The following is a 13,707-nucleotide window of genomic DNA, read 5'->3' as shown; positions in this document are numbered from 1 at the left end:
CTGTCTCTCTTTCTCTCTAACCTTCTGGCCCTCTCTCTCTCTCTTCCTCACTCCCCCTCTCACTCTTCTACCTCGGTCTCTAGCCCTTCTCTCTCTCTCCCTTTTTATCCCTCTCCCTCCCTCTCTCCCGGTCTCTTTCTCTCCAACCTTCTCCCCCCTCTCTCCCCCTCCCCCCATCCTCTCCCTCTCTCTTCCTCTTCTACCGCTCTCTCTATCCCTCTCTCTCTTTATCCATCTCCTTCCCTGTCTCTCTTTATCTCTAACCTTCTCTCTCTCTCTCTGTCCTCTTCTAGCTCTCTCTTTGTCATCTTCTAGCTATCTCTCTCTTCCTCTCCTCTCTCTCTATCTCTCCCTCTCCCCCTGGAAGCTTTACAGGGCAAAGCCCTCGCTTCAGTGAAATCAAATAATACAGGTACAGTTTAAAAAGCACAACATCATAAAATAGCCCGTGGCCAGGCAAATGAATAGCAAACATTGACAAAGCCAATAGCTCTCACCCTGGGTATTTGTTCTATATGCAGTGCTTTTAGGTGATGCTGCAAAGCAGCAGTAAAAAGCAAAATGCGTTTTTGCCAAAACACGAGAATTATAAAAGGACAGACTGATGACATCTGTTGACTTCTATGTCATGCTGTGGGCATGCGCTGCCGACAGAATGCCATTGGTGCTGTATTTTGTTTATTTTTTAATAATCAATACAAGGTGGTGGGCACCACTTAGATTGATATATTAAAAAAAAAAAAAAACATTGGCAAAACCAATAGGTCTCGCCTATAAAAGGGCTATTGGCTTTGGCGATGTGTTTTGCATGTTGTACACCGACGTGGCTGCTGTCCAGCACGGCTAAAAGTAAGTGGCGTGGAGTGCCAGAGTGGGGGGGGGGTGATGTAGATTGTCGTAGAGTTGATTTGTTGAAATGTCATAAAAAGGAGTAGGGAGAGTGGAGTGTCGGAGTTGAGTAGAGGAGAGCAGAGTTCAGTGGCAGAGAGTGGAGTGGGGTGGACTAGGGTGGAGTGGATTGAGGTGGGGGTGTGAATGGGATTGGAGTAGAGTGTGGTGGACTGGATTGGCATAGAGTGGGGTGGATTGGAGTGGGGTGGATTAGTTTAGGGCAGAGGTCTTCAAACTGGGGGGCGGGCCCCCCTAGGGGGGCCTGAAGTGATCCCAGGGGGGGCCCCAGACTCTGCCCAAAATAAATATTATACAGATAACAGGCCTTTGTTTTAAGCAGAAGCATGTTATTGCAGTTTTAAAAAGGTAACAGGAATTAACTGCAATGTTTAAATAGATTTAGATATATTTAAACATCACCATTTTTATAAAAGAATTGTGAAAATTTCTGAGGGGGGGCCCAATGATTTTTATTTTTCAACTGGGGGGGCGCGGCATTAAAAAGTTTGGAGACCTCTGGCTTAGGGTGTGTAGGGCTGCAGTGGGATGGATTGGAATGCGGCTGGTGGGTTGTGTTGGATTTGGGTGGATTGTGGTGGATCGGAGTGGGGTGGATTGCATTGAGGTGGTTGGATTGGAGTGAGGTGGGGTGGATGGATTTGATTGGAGTGGGCTGAACTGAACTGGGGTGGTGGGGTTAATTGGTTTGGGGTGGGGTTAATTGGTTTGGGGTGAGGTGGAGTGGAGTGGGCTGGATTGGAGTGGGGTAGACTGGATGGATTGGATTGGAGTGCAGTGGACTAAACTGGGATGGGGTGGATTGAGGTGGAGTGGGTTAAAATGGTGTGAGCTTGAGGGGGTGGTTGGGTGGGTTGGATTGGGTTAGGGTGGAGTGGGATGGATTAGACTGGGGTGGATTGCACTGAGGTGAGGTGGATTGGATTGGTCTGGGGATAATTAGACTGGAGTGGGGTAGATTGAAAGTGGGGTGTATCAGATTGGGGTGAGGTGGGATTGAGTCGATTAGAGTGAGGTGGAATGGATTGAGTGGGTGTTAGTCTTGGCATCCTTAGGGTGGTCTTACCGCATACATTTTTGCCTTTACCTCCTCTTTTGTTGCTGTGTCTTTTTGTTGGCCTTAGGCCTCTGAGCACTTTACCACTGATAGCCAGTGCTGAAGTGTATGAGCTTCTCCCCTAACCATGGTAACGTTGGTGTACCTGGCATGTTCAGTTTATATGTAAGTCCCTTGTACAGTGGTGTACCATATACCCAGGGCCTGTAAAGTGAAAGCTACTAGTGGGCCTGCAGCGCTGGTTGTGGCACCCTCTTAAGTATCCCTATAAAAGTGTCACATGCCTGCCACTGCAGAGTCTGTATGTGCAGTTTCACTGACACACCAGCTTGGCATTTAAAACCTTTTGTCAAGTCTTACAACTCCCTCTTTCTTACATATGTCACCCACAAGGTAGGCACCAGGTAGCCATAGGGCAGGGTGCCTTTTAAACAAAAGGTAGGACATGTACCTTTAAGCTTTTCATGTCTTAGTAATGAAAAACTCCTAAAATCATTTCTAATTATTGCGAGGCCTGCCCTTCTCATAGGCCAGCATTGGAAATTCCTTATAATACCTTTAAGCTGTAATTCCTGATCTGAGAGGAGTAGCTGCATCATGTTTAGTACGTTGGAATGATAATAATAAAGCCTCTTCACTGGTAAAGTCAGATTTATTATTACTATTTTAGAAATGCTACTTTTAGAAAGTGGACATTTCTCTGCAGTCTCTGCCCAGTGTGCCCACAGACTATTTCCAGTACATGTCTGGCTTGGGCTAGGTGACATTTCCACTTGTGCATTCCTTTCAGACACCCACAACACAGGATACTCAGCTACAAATGCATTCATCTCCTTACTGATGGGTCTTCTTGGGGAGAGGTTGGGAAGGGCCCCCCACTTACATCGCAAATGGTAGCGACCAGAGCCCACACAAGGAGACTGATTACTTCCTGCTAGGGCTGGCTTTCAGGCAGTGCCATTGGTGGGGCGCACTGGGTGCTTACCTTGGTAGCGGGCACTGACCCCAGGTGCGGGCTCTGTGTTTAGCAACAGCTTATGTTCTAAAAACACCTGCTGCTGAGTCCCTTGTGGGTCTAGCTTTTTCTATCAGCAATAAAAATGTCACAATGACTCTTGTGATTAATGTTTCTAATAGAGAGAGAGGGAGAGATTGGAGTATTGTGTAGTAAAAATTTTTACTTGCCATAACGTAGCGCAGGTGGTTCATATTCCTACTGCAAATAAGGCATTCTGTGCAGATCAAGATCTGTATTTTATATGGATACCTCGAGGATTATGGCTTTTGCCGCAGAGATTCTTTTGTTACATTTCATAAGACGCTACCATACTATAGAATAGTGACTGTTACGAACTGTCATGAAAGAACTGCATATAGGTTATGCTGTTATGTTTTTTTTCTATCTATTTCTAATGTTGCTAAAAAGGTTTAGTTTTGGTAAATATACATTCTTATTAGTGTACCCGTGCTTTGAAACAAATGAAATGTATGTGGGAGAGGGGCTATGGAGAGAAGAGGGGCACTTTTGACCAATGGTAGTGAGGGAATCCGAGGAGTAGTGAGGGGGGGGAGCTAAAAATGACTGTCGCATCAGGACCCCCAGCGCTAAAGCCAGCCCTCCCTCCCTCTGGAGCTGAGGCTGACCTGAAAGGGGGACGTGTGCACTTCATAAGAATTCTTTGTAGTCATCCCCCACATCAGGCACTTTCTGGTATAAGTAATGGGCCTCTTGACCCACTAAAACATGACACTACGTGATCAAGAAGAAACTCTGCTGGAGTAAACGCTACTGTGTCAGAAGGATTGCCACTTTCTTTGCCTGACAGTTCCTAGGAACTGTTGCCCTACTTCGTGAACCTGCCTGCTGACCTCCGCCCTGCACAAGGAACCCTCAAGCCACCTCCAGACTGACTCCAGGGTCTCGTCAGCTAGCCCTTGCCTGAGGTCTCAGGAACCACACCGACCTCATCACCAGGAGACCTGCCTCACTGCCTGCGCTCGTAGTGCCGCCCGAGCACCGAGGACTAAGCGCCATGGAAGTGCGGGAGCGGAGACCTCCGGGGTTGCAGCCCGTGCCCTGGTTAAGAAGCGACAGTGTTTGGGGACTTCGTGCATCATCTTAAAGGAACGCTGGGACTGCAGCAAACTTCATCAGGTAAGCTGCGCTGTCCCGCACACGCAATACGAGCTTTGCGCGATACTTGCTCCCACAGCCCCTCCTGCCGCTGTGTAGCACAGGTGCCTAGCCAGTAACGCGGACCCCGTGTGAGACACGACCTGTTGGTAGCCAGTCGTCCTGCTTGTGACTGCGGAAGGGGGTGGCCCGAGCGATCCCAGATTGTTCATCCGGCGCTCCTCGCTGGTGGGGAAGAATTACCGCATTCCGGCTGACAGGCCCGCCCTGCGAGGCCCGACATGAAACCATCAGCCACAGCCCCACTCGGATAACCATAACTCACTGTGCATCTGATGGTATTACCGTAAAGGCCCTAATATGAGCCCCGCACACTTAGGACACTGAATAACTTTTTCTGCAATTATATTTTAACCCATGCAAAGACTCATCACAGACTTGTGTTCCTTGCTTGGGCCTGATACTGTTTCAACCAAATTTATTTTACAGTATAATTCCTAATCTATTTTTTGTGGGATTTTTATCGCCTGCTCTGTGCCAAGCTACCAGATGGTGAGTGCAGGTTATTTTGCTTGCCCTGACTAGAGTGGTGGGTTCTGCCTGGCTTAGGTGCATACCCTAGCTAACCAGAAACCACATTTCTAACAGTGGGGTGGATTAGGTTGAGTGGGGTAGATTAGGGTTTGGTGGGGTGGACTAAATTGAGTGTGGTGATTGGGATGGATTGGACTGGGTTGGGGTGGATTGGAGTGGGGCAGATTGATATGGAATGGGTTGTTTGGATTTGGTGCAGGGCAGGTTAGTGTGGGCAGATTGGAATGGGGCAGGTTGTTTTGGATTAAAGTGGGGCAGATTGGAGTGGGGCAGGTTGTTTTGGATTGAAGTGGAGCAGATTGGAGTGGGGCAGATTGTACTGGAATGGAGTGGGGCAGATTGGTTTAGATTCGAGTGGGCAGATTGGCGTGGGGCAGGTTGTTTTGCGTTAAAGTGGGACAGATTGTTCTGGATTGGAATGGGACAGTTTGTTTTGAATTGGAGTGGAGTAGATGGGAATGGGCCACATTGTTTTTGATTGGAGTGTGGCAGATTGTTTTTGATTAGAGTGGGGCGAATTGAAGTGGGTCAGATTAGATTGGGGGGAGTTGGTAGGATTGGCTTGGGGAGAGTATTTTGGATTGGTGTGGGGTATATTGGTGTGGGGTAAAGAGGGGTGGATTGTAGTGGGGCAGGCTGGAGTGGGTGCATTGGGATGTACTGCATGATTATGTGTTGAAGCATCATTTCTGAAATTACACATAATAAAGAAACAATGTCACTTAGCAAAATTTTGATAAAGTTAATTGTCATCTTTTGAGAACAGCACCTATGAGCAAAAAAAAAAGAAAACACAAGTGGAAAGTGAGAAAAGATGACTTGGCAAAATAAAAGAAATTTAGTTAAAAAAAAAAAGAAAACTTTACAATTTTGTTGTGTTGCTGGGCTTGTTTTTTGCTAGTCACAAGCCTTCTGTTTGCAGAGCACTAGAAGTTAAAAAGAACAAAATAGTACCTCAATCACTTCGGAGCAGTGGACGGGCACTAATTAAGTTGAATCAATCAGTGCTTGGTCCCTGCTCCACACAGAGAACGGAAATAAGGCCAGGCCTGTCTTGACGAATTACGAGGCTGTAAAGAGTGCCACGCAAACCATCAAATGGTAAGCTACAGTCGGGCTTCAAGCCCTTTACTGTACACAACAGTCTCGCAAGCGAGACGCATGCGTTAGCGAGTGCACTCGCAGGCTCGTCTCTAACAAGTGTGCAAAAGCATTTTTGTTGCAGTTGATTGCCTAGCAGCAAATGACAGTTGCTGAGCTCTCCAAAAACAGGCAGCTATTTTTATTATGTTGTGTTTTCGTAATACCGCCTATCAATGAGGGCGCAATTGAGTTTAGGGTAGGACAAAGAAACGAAGTGAGGAGAATGAAATAAAGTTGGGTTGGCTGAAGAGGTGGAAAAAGCAGCACACAACGGAAAGAGCAGTAAGCAGCCTGGGGCAGAGGAGAAGCACGTGAGAGAGAGAGCAGCAAACTTGAGGGAGAGCAACATAGAGCACAGGGATGGGTAAATGGCAGCGGAAGAAGCACACAAGGAAGCAAACTAGAAAACACATGCACTCTCATGGAGTTCTTAACACAAATGAGAACAAGTAGTTTCCTAAAGGTGAGTAGCACAATGGAATGAGAACAAATCAAAAAGAAGGCAAAGAGGCTTCTCTGTAGGGAATGGACAAAGACAAGAAAGGTAAGGAAAGCTTTTGAAGAAGGGAGCGACAACAAAGCCAAACAATGGAAGCAGCTCGTGTGCGCTCAGTGCACGGTAAGGTACTGGTACAGCCCACAAAAGGTCTTTCACCCAGACAGCTGAAAGCTGTCTGGTAGACTAGACCTAAACATATTCAATAAGAACAAAGTATAAAAAATGAAAGATTTAATTTCTGTATGCTTCTTATTGATGAAGAACAACCACAACAATTACAGGTGGCTGAGCTCAAGGACCCCAAAGCTTTTCTAAAAGCTAAGAATAGTTTGGCTTGTCTAGAGGAATATCTAACCTGGAGTTGTCTTTCTCCCTGGCCTTGAACTGAAGGTAGGAAGAGGAAGTGGAGAGTCCTGCGTAGAAGCAAAGTGCTTGGGTTGGTCAGGGAATGTGGCATGGTGCACGTATAGCGCCAGTGCTATCGTTAAAAGGTGTGCCTCATTTGCATGGGGGCGTGGCTCCATGCAAACGAGGGAATCTTTGTGCCTCTGCGCCCTGTTACCCACATGGGCACAGAGACAAACATGCTTTCAGTGCGCCTTGTAAAGGCAGCCCTCTGGAGGGGGGATACGGGTCCCATGGACCCCTCAAACACTCCTTTTTGCAGGCGGGTGCAGTGAGTCACTGCACCCGCCTGCAGGGGGATGTCTAATCCTTCTGAAAACTTCAGGCGGGGTGCAGCCTGCACAGAGAACCACACAGCAGCTTTTAAACAGCCTCCCCATGTTTCTCTTGAGTGCGCTGGCCAGAGGGCAGCGCATTCTGCCTAATAGGGCGCACTTTCTCTGTTTGCACTCGGAGCACCTGCTTAAAACTGCGCTGTGGCGCAAACTGGGAAAGTGCGTCATACAGGTAATTTGGGCCCAGGTGTGTACTAAAGCCAGGTATTCAGAGAGGGTGCTCCTGGTAAACGTCTTCATGATGTGAAGGAGCAGGCCCTCTGGCTGAAGTGGCCCGGACCACGGAGCAGACCCTCTGGCTGAAGTGGCCCGGAGCAGGCCCTCCGGCTGAAGTGGCCCGGACCCCGGAGCAGGCCCTCCGGCTGAAGTGGCCCAGGACCCCGGAGCAGGCCCTCCGGCTGAAGTGGCCCGGACCACGGAGCAGACCCTCTGGCTGAAGTGGCCCGGAGCAGGCCCTCCGGCTGAAGTGGCCCAGGACCCCAGAGGAGGCCCTCTGGCTGAAGTGGCCCGGACCACGGAGCAGACCCTCTGGCTGAAGTGGCCCGGAGCAGGCCCTCCGGCTGAAGTGGCCCGCACCCCGGAGCAGTCCCTCCGGCTGAAGTGGCCCAGGACCCCGGAGCAGGCCCTCCGGCTGAAGTGGCCCGGACCCCGGAGCAGACCCTCTGGCTGAAGTGGCCCAGACCCCGGAGCAGACCCTCTGGCTGAAGTGGCCCGGAGCAGGCCCTCCGGCTGAAGTGGCCCAGGACCCCAGAGGAGGCCCTCTGGCTGAAGTGGCCCAGGACCCCAGAGGAGGCCCTCTGGCTGAAGTGGCCCAGACCCCAGAGCAGACCCTCCGGCTGAAGTGGCCTGGGACCCCGGAGCAGGTCCTCCGGCTGAAGTGGCCCGGAGCAGGCCCTCCGGCTGAGGTGGCTCAGAGCAGGCCCTCCGGCTGAGGTGGCTCAGAGCAGGCCCTCCGGCTGAAGTGGCTCAGAGCAGGCCCTCTGGCTGAAGTGGCCCAGACCCCGGAGCAGGCCTCTGGCTGAAGTGGCCCGGACCCCGGAGCAGGCCCTCCGGCTGAAGTGGCCCGGACCCCGGAGCAGGCCCTCCGGCTGAAGTGGCCCGGACCCCGGAGCAGGCCCTCCGGCTGAAGTGGCCCGGAGCAGGCCCTCCGGCTTAAGTGGCCTGGGACCCCGGAGCAGGTCCTCCGGCTGAAGTGGCCCGGAGCAGGCCCTCCGGCTGAGGTGGCCCGGGACCCCGGAGCAGGCCCTCCGGCTGAAGTGGCTCAGAGCAGGCCCTCCGGCTGAAGTGGCCCAGAGCAGGCCCTCCGGCTGAAGTGGCCCGGACCCCGGAGCAGGCCCTCCGGCTGAAGTGGCCCGGACCCCGGAGCAGGCCCTCCGGCTGAAGTGGCCCGGAGCAGGGCCTCCGGCTAAAGTGGCCAAGGACCCCAGAGGAGGCCCTCCGGCTGAAGTGGCCCAGACCCCGGAGCAGGCCCTCCGGCTTAAGTGGCCTGGGACCCCGGAGCAGGTCCTCCAGCTGAAGTGGCCCGGAGCAGGTCCTCTGGCTGAAGTGGCCCGGAGCAGGCCCTCCGGCTGAGGTGGCCCGGGACCCCGGAGCAGGCCCTCCGGCTGAAGTGGCCCGGAGCAGGCCCTCCGGCTGAGGTGGCCCGGGACCCCGGAGAAGGCCCTCCGGCTGAAGTGGCCCTGGACCCCGGAGCAGGTCCTCCGGCTGAAGTGGCCCGGGACCCCGGAGCAGGCCCTCCGGCTGAAGTGGCCCGGAGCAGGTCCTCCAGCTGAAGTGGCCCTGGACCCCGGAGCAGGTCCTCCGGCTGAAGTGGCCCGGGACCCCGGAGCAGGTCCTCCGGCTGAAGTGGCCTGGGACCCCGGAGCAGGCCCTCCGGCTGAAGTGGCCCGGAGCAGGCCCTCCGGCTGAAGTGGCTCAGAGCAGGCCCTCCGGCTGAAGTGGCCCGGAGCAGGCCCTCCGGCTGAAGTGGCCCGGAGCAGGCCCTCCGGCTGAAGTGGCCCGGAGCAGGCCCTCCGGCTGAAGTGGCCCGGACCCCGGAGCAGGCCCTCCGGCTGAAGTGGCCCGGACCCCGGAGCAGGCCCTCCGGCTGAAGTGGCCCGGACCCCGGAGCAGGCCCTCCGGCTGAAGTGGCCCGGACCCCGGAGCAGCCCCTCCGGCTGAAGTGGCCCGGACCCCAGAGCAGGCCCTCCGGCTGAAGTGGCCCGGAGCAGGGCCTCCGGCTGAAGTGGCCAAGGACCCCAGAGGAGGCCCTCCGGCTGAAGTGGCCCAGACCCCGGAGCAGGTCCTCCGGCTTAAGTGGCCTAGGACCCCGGAGCAGGTCCTCCGGCTGAAGTGGCCCGGAGCAAGTCCTCTGGCTGAAGTGGCCCGGAGCAGGCCCTCCGGCTGAGGTGGCCCGGGACCCCGGAGCAGGCCCTCCGGCTGAAGTGGCCCGGAGCAGGCCCTCCGACTGAAGTGGCCCTGGACCCCGGAGCAGGTCCTCCGGCTGAAGTGGCCCGGAGCAGGTCCTCTGGCTGAAGTGGCCCGAAGCAGGCCCTCCGGCTGAGGTGGCCCGGGACCCCGGAGCAGGCCCTCCGGCTGAAGTGGCCCGGAGCAGGCCCTCCGGCTGAAGTGGCCCTGGACCCCGGAGCAGGTCCTCCGGCTGAAGTGGCCCGGGACCCCGGAGCAGGCCCTCCGGCTAAAGTGGCCCGGACCCCGGAGCAGGTCCTCTGGCTGAAGTGGCCCTGGACCCCGGAGCAGGCCCTCTGGCTGAAGTGGCCCTGGACCCCGGAGCAGGCCCTCTGGCTGAAGTGGCCTGGACCCCGGAGCAGGCCCTCTGGCTGAAGTGGCCCGGACCCCGGAGCAGGCCCTCTGGCTGAAGTGGCCTGGACCCCGGAGCAGGCCCTCCGGCTGAAGTGGCCCGGACCCCGGAGCAGGCCCTCCGGCTGAAGTGGCCCGGACCCCGGAGCAGGCCCTCCGGCTGAAGTGGCCCGGACCCCGGAGCAGGCCCTCCGGCTGAAGTGGCCCGGACCCCGGAGCAGGCCCTCCGGCTGAAGTGGCCCGGACCCCGGAGCAGGCCCTCCGGCTGAAGTGGCCCGGACCCCGGAGCAGGCCCTCCGGCTGAAGTGGCCCGGACCCCGGAGCAGGCCCTCCTGGTGAAGTGGCCCGGACCCCGGAGCAGGCCCTCCGGCTGAAGTGGCCCGGAGCAGGGCCTCCGGCTGAAGTGGCCAAGGACCCCAGAGGAGGCCCTCCGGCTGAAGTGGCCCAGACCCCGGAGCAGGCCCTCCGGCTGAAGTGGCCCAGACCCCGGAGCAGGCCCTCCGGCTTAAGTGGCCTGGGACCCCGGAGCAGGTCCTCTGGCTGAAGTGGCCCGGAGCAGGTCCTCTGGCTGAAGTGGCCCAGAGCAGGCCCTCCGGCTGAGGTGGCCCGGGACCCCGGAGCAGGCCCTCCGGCTGAAGTGGCCCAGAGCAGGCCCTCCGGCTGAGGTGGCCCGGGACCCCGGAGCAGGCCCTCCGGCTGAAGTGGCCCGGAGCAGGCTCTCCGGCTGAAGTGGCCCTGGACCCCGGAGCAGGCCCTCCGGCTGAAGTGGCCCGGAGCAGGCCCTCCGGCTGAAGTGGCTCAGAGCAGGCCCTCCGGCTGAAGTGGCCCGGAGCAGGCCCTCCGGCTGAAGTGGCCCGGAGCAGGCCCTCCGGCTGAAGTGGCCCGGACCCCGGAGCAGGCCCTCCGGCTGAAGTGGCCCGGACCCCGGAGCAGGCCCTCCGGCTGAAGTGGCCCGGACCCCGGAGCAGGCCCTCCGGCTGAAGTGGCCCGGACCCCGGAGCAGGCCCTCCGGCTGAAGTGGCCCGGACCCCGGAGCAGCCCCTCCGGCTGAAGTGGCCCGGACCCCAGAGCAGGCCCTCCGGCTGAAGTGGCCCGGAGCAGGGCCTCCGGCTGAAGTGGCCAAGGACCCCAGAGGAGGCCCTCCGGCTGAAGTGGCCCAGACCCCGGAGCAGGTCCTCCGGCTTAAGTGGCCTAGGACCCCGGAGCAGGTCCTCCGGCTGAAGTGGCCCGGAGCAAGTCCTCTGGCTGAAGTGGCCCGGAGCAGGCCCTCCGGCTGAGGTGGCCCGGGACCCCGGAGCAGGCCCTCCGGCTGAAGTGGCCCGGAGCAGGCCCTCCGACTGAAGTGGCCCTGGACCCCGGAGCAGGTCCTCCGGCTGAAGTGGCCCGGAGCAGGTCCTCTGGCTGAAGTGGCCCGGAGCAGGCCCTCCGGCTGAGGTGGCCCGGGACCCCGGAGCAGGCCCTCCGGCTGAAGTGGCCCGGAGCAGGCCCTCCGGCTGAAGTGGCCCTGGACCCCGGAGCAGGTCCTCCGGCTGAAGTGGCCCGGGACCCCGGAGCAGGCCCTCCAGCTAAAGTGGCCCGGACCCCGGAGCAGGTCCTCTGGCTGAAGTGGCCCGGACCCCGGAGCAGGCCCTCTGGCTGAAGTGGCCCGGACCCCGGAGCAGGCCCTCTGGCTGAAGTGGCCCGGACCCCGGAGCAGGCCCTCCGGCTGAAGTGGCCCGGACCCCGGAGCAGGCCCTCCGGCTGAAGTGGCCCGGACCCCGGAGCAGGCCCTCCGGCTGAAGTGGCCCGGACCCCGGAGCAGGCCCTCCGGCTGAAGTGGCCCGGACCCCGGAGCAGGCCCTCCGGCTGAAGTGGCCCGGACCCCGGAGCAGGCCCTCCGGCTGAAGTGGCCCGGAGCAGGGCCTCCGGCTGAAGTGGCCAAGGACCCCAGAGGAGGCCCTCCGGCTGAAGTGGCCCAGACCCCGGAGCAGGCCCTCCGGCTTAAGTGGCCTGGGACCCCGGAGCAGGTCCTCTGGCTGAAGTGGCCCGGAGCAGGTCCTCTGGCTGAAGTGGCCCAGAGCAGGCCCTCCGGCTGAGGTGGCCCGGGACCCCGGAGCAGGCCCTCCGGCTGAAGTGGCCCAGAGCAGGCCCTCCGGCTGAGGTGGCCCGGGACCCCGGAGCAGGCCCTCCGGCTGAAGTGGCCCGGAGCAGGCTCTCCGGCTGAAGTGGCCCTGGACCCCGGAGCAGGTCCTCCGGCTGAAGTGGCCCGGGACCCCGGAGCAGGCCCTCCGGCTGAAGTGGCCCGGAGCAGGCCCTCTGGCTGAAGTGGCCCTGGACCCCGGAGCAGGGCCTCCGGCTGAAGTGGCCCGGAGCAGGTCCTCTGGCTGAAGTGGCCCAGACGGATGGGAGGTGGGCTCGAAATGCCAGCCAGACCCTCCGTCAGAAACCCCCTTGCAGCATCCTTGGAACTGCCCCTGTTTACTATGTTGTTCCTTCGGCGCTCCATGGCAGACTAGGACCTGAAACTTCTTCCAGTGTCCCCTGTCTTCTTGGAGGAATCTCTCAGTGCATCGAGATTACTTTTACTATTACAGAGTATTTTTTCTTTGGGTGTTACTATTTTTCTAAAAAACAAAACAAAAAAAATAAGCATTAGCAAGACCAATAGGTCTGACCTGGTGCGATCTCTATTTTTTTTTTTTTACGTTTATTGCAAATGTATGCCATAGAAATAAATATACAACTCCATGAACGTGGTGGCATATGCTTGCAATAAAAATGGTAAATTATTACAAAAATCAGCCATTGCATGTCATTTTAATAGAACCTTAGTTGTGCATCCTCACTTCTAGGAGCTACACATGGAACTGGCCATTTTTTATTTTAGTGCACATCACTGGAAAGAAAATACTTACTACTGGTGGAAGGAAGATGTGCCGTTGGCTTGAATTAACTATAACTTAAATATAGAGTTTCAAGACCAAGATGGCTGGAAAAGGGATATAAAGAATAAGCATTGGCAAAGTCAAGTGTTTGCTCGCCAGAGCCTTGGAACTGAAGTGCACTGTTTTTACTTGCAATCGGCCGAATGCCACTACTCCCAGTGCAAGTGGCCAACATATTGCCCCATACTTCATACTTGTGTAGACGGAAGCAAAATGTGAATGACAGCTGAACAGACCAATGAATGATTTGCACAGACCCAACTCCCATTTCATTGTATATATGTATGCATTTTTTACTTACGATATGTTGTTTTTAAAACGTGAGGCTAGGGCTGTCTCTACGCCATACCACAGTGACATGGTAGTCCCCCTAAAGGTACTCGAGCCACGTTGACAAAGGGCAGGTCACTCCTGGACTTGGTGGGCTGGTAGAAGCTGTGCCCCGCCACGACAGCCATTTAGTGGTGACTCTGGACCTCTTAATGAGTACAGGTGGGGGATTTACTCATTTGAAGACTAAGGGGGCATCTACAGAAAGCACCAAAGTCCTGCGTGAGGTCACCATGTAAACTAGGGGGGGCTGCAGAGAACTTTCAGCACATGGAGAGCACTGATGACGTCCTTATATAGATGGACCCCTGCTTTGGGGTCTTTCTTGGGAAATGGCTAAAGTACAGGTAGACTGCCATCCCACCCGTCATCTCTGTTGTCTTTCCCCAGAGTGGCTTCCGCCATGGTGGCGGCCGCCTCTTGAGGGGTGTTGCCTCTATCTGATGGGGTGGCTGGGGTTGCGGTGTGGTGCCTTTGACACCCCGGCCCTACTGTGGCCTGCCCCCAGACCCACAATTGATCCTATTTAATTATTGGTCCGACATGTGGTCAGTTGCAGTTTAAAGGTGGCATTTAAAGGG

The 13,707-nt window shown here is 56.6% G+C and overlaps 1 protein-coding gene across 1 annotated transcript; it reads right to left on the bottom strand.

The window, feature by feature from the left end:
* Positions 1-8,553: 8,553 nt before the first annotated feature.
* LOC138267033 (collagen alpha-1(I) chain-like) lies at positions 8,554-12,357 on the bottom strand. The gene is made up of 2 exons (XM_069215879.1): positions 10,414-12,357; positions 8,554-9,750 (listed from the first exon to the last, which is right to left on the bottom strand). Exons 1-2 carry the CDS (start codon positions 12,355-12,357, stop codon positions 8,554-8,556), a joined length of 3,141 nt encoding a protein of 1,046 aa, XP_069071980.1.
* Positions 12,358-13,707: the final 1,350 nt, after the last annotated feature.

Source organism: Pleurodeles waltl, chromosome 12, assembly GCF_031143425.1.
Source record: "Pleurodeles waltl isolate 20211129_DDA chromosome 12, aPleWal1.hap1.20221129, whole genome shotgun sequence".
NCBI lineage: Eukaryota > Metazoa > Chordata > Amphibia > Caudata > Salamandridae > Pleurodeles > Pleurodeles waltl.
The sequence above is the reverse complement of the archived record's forward strand: the minus strand, read 5'-3'. Positions and strand labels throughout refer to the sequence as shown.

What these genes read in the sequence shown, in the direction of transcription:
- LOC138267033 (XM_069215879.1), bottom strand. Translation starts at nt 12,357, where the DNA reads ATGGAGCGCCGAAGGAACAACATAGTAAACAGGGGCAGTTCCAAGGAT. An exon ending in ACCTGCTCCGGGCCACTTCA is followed by an intron (nt 9,751 to 10,413) that starts GCCAGAGGACCT and finishes GGGCCACTTTAG; the next exon opens with CCGGAGGGCCTGCTCCGGGG.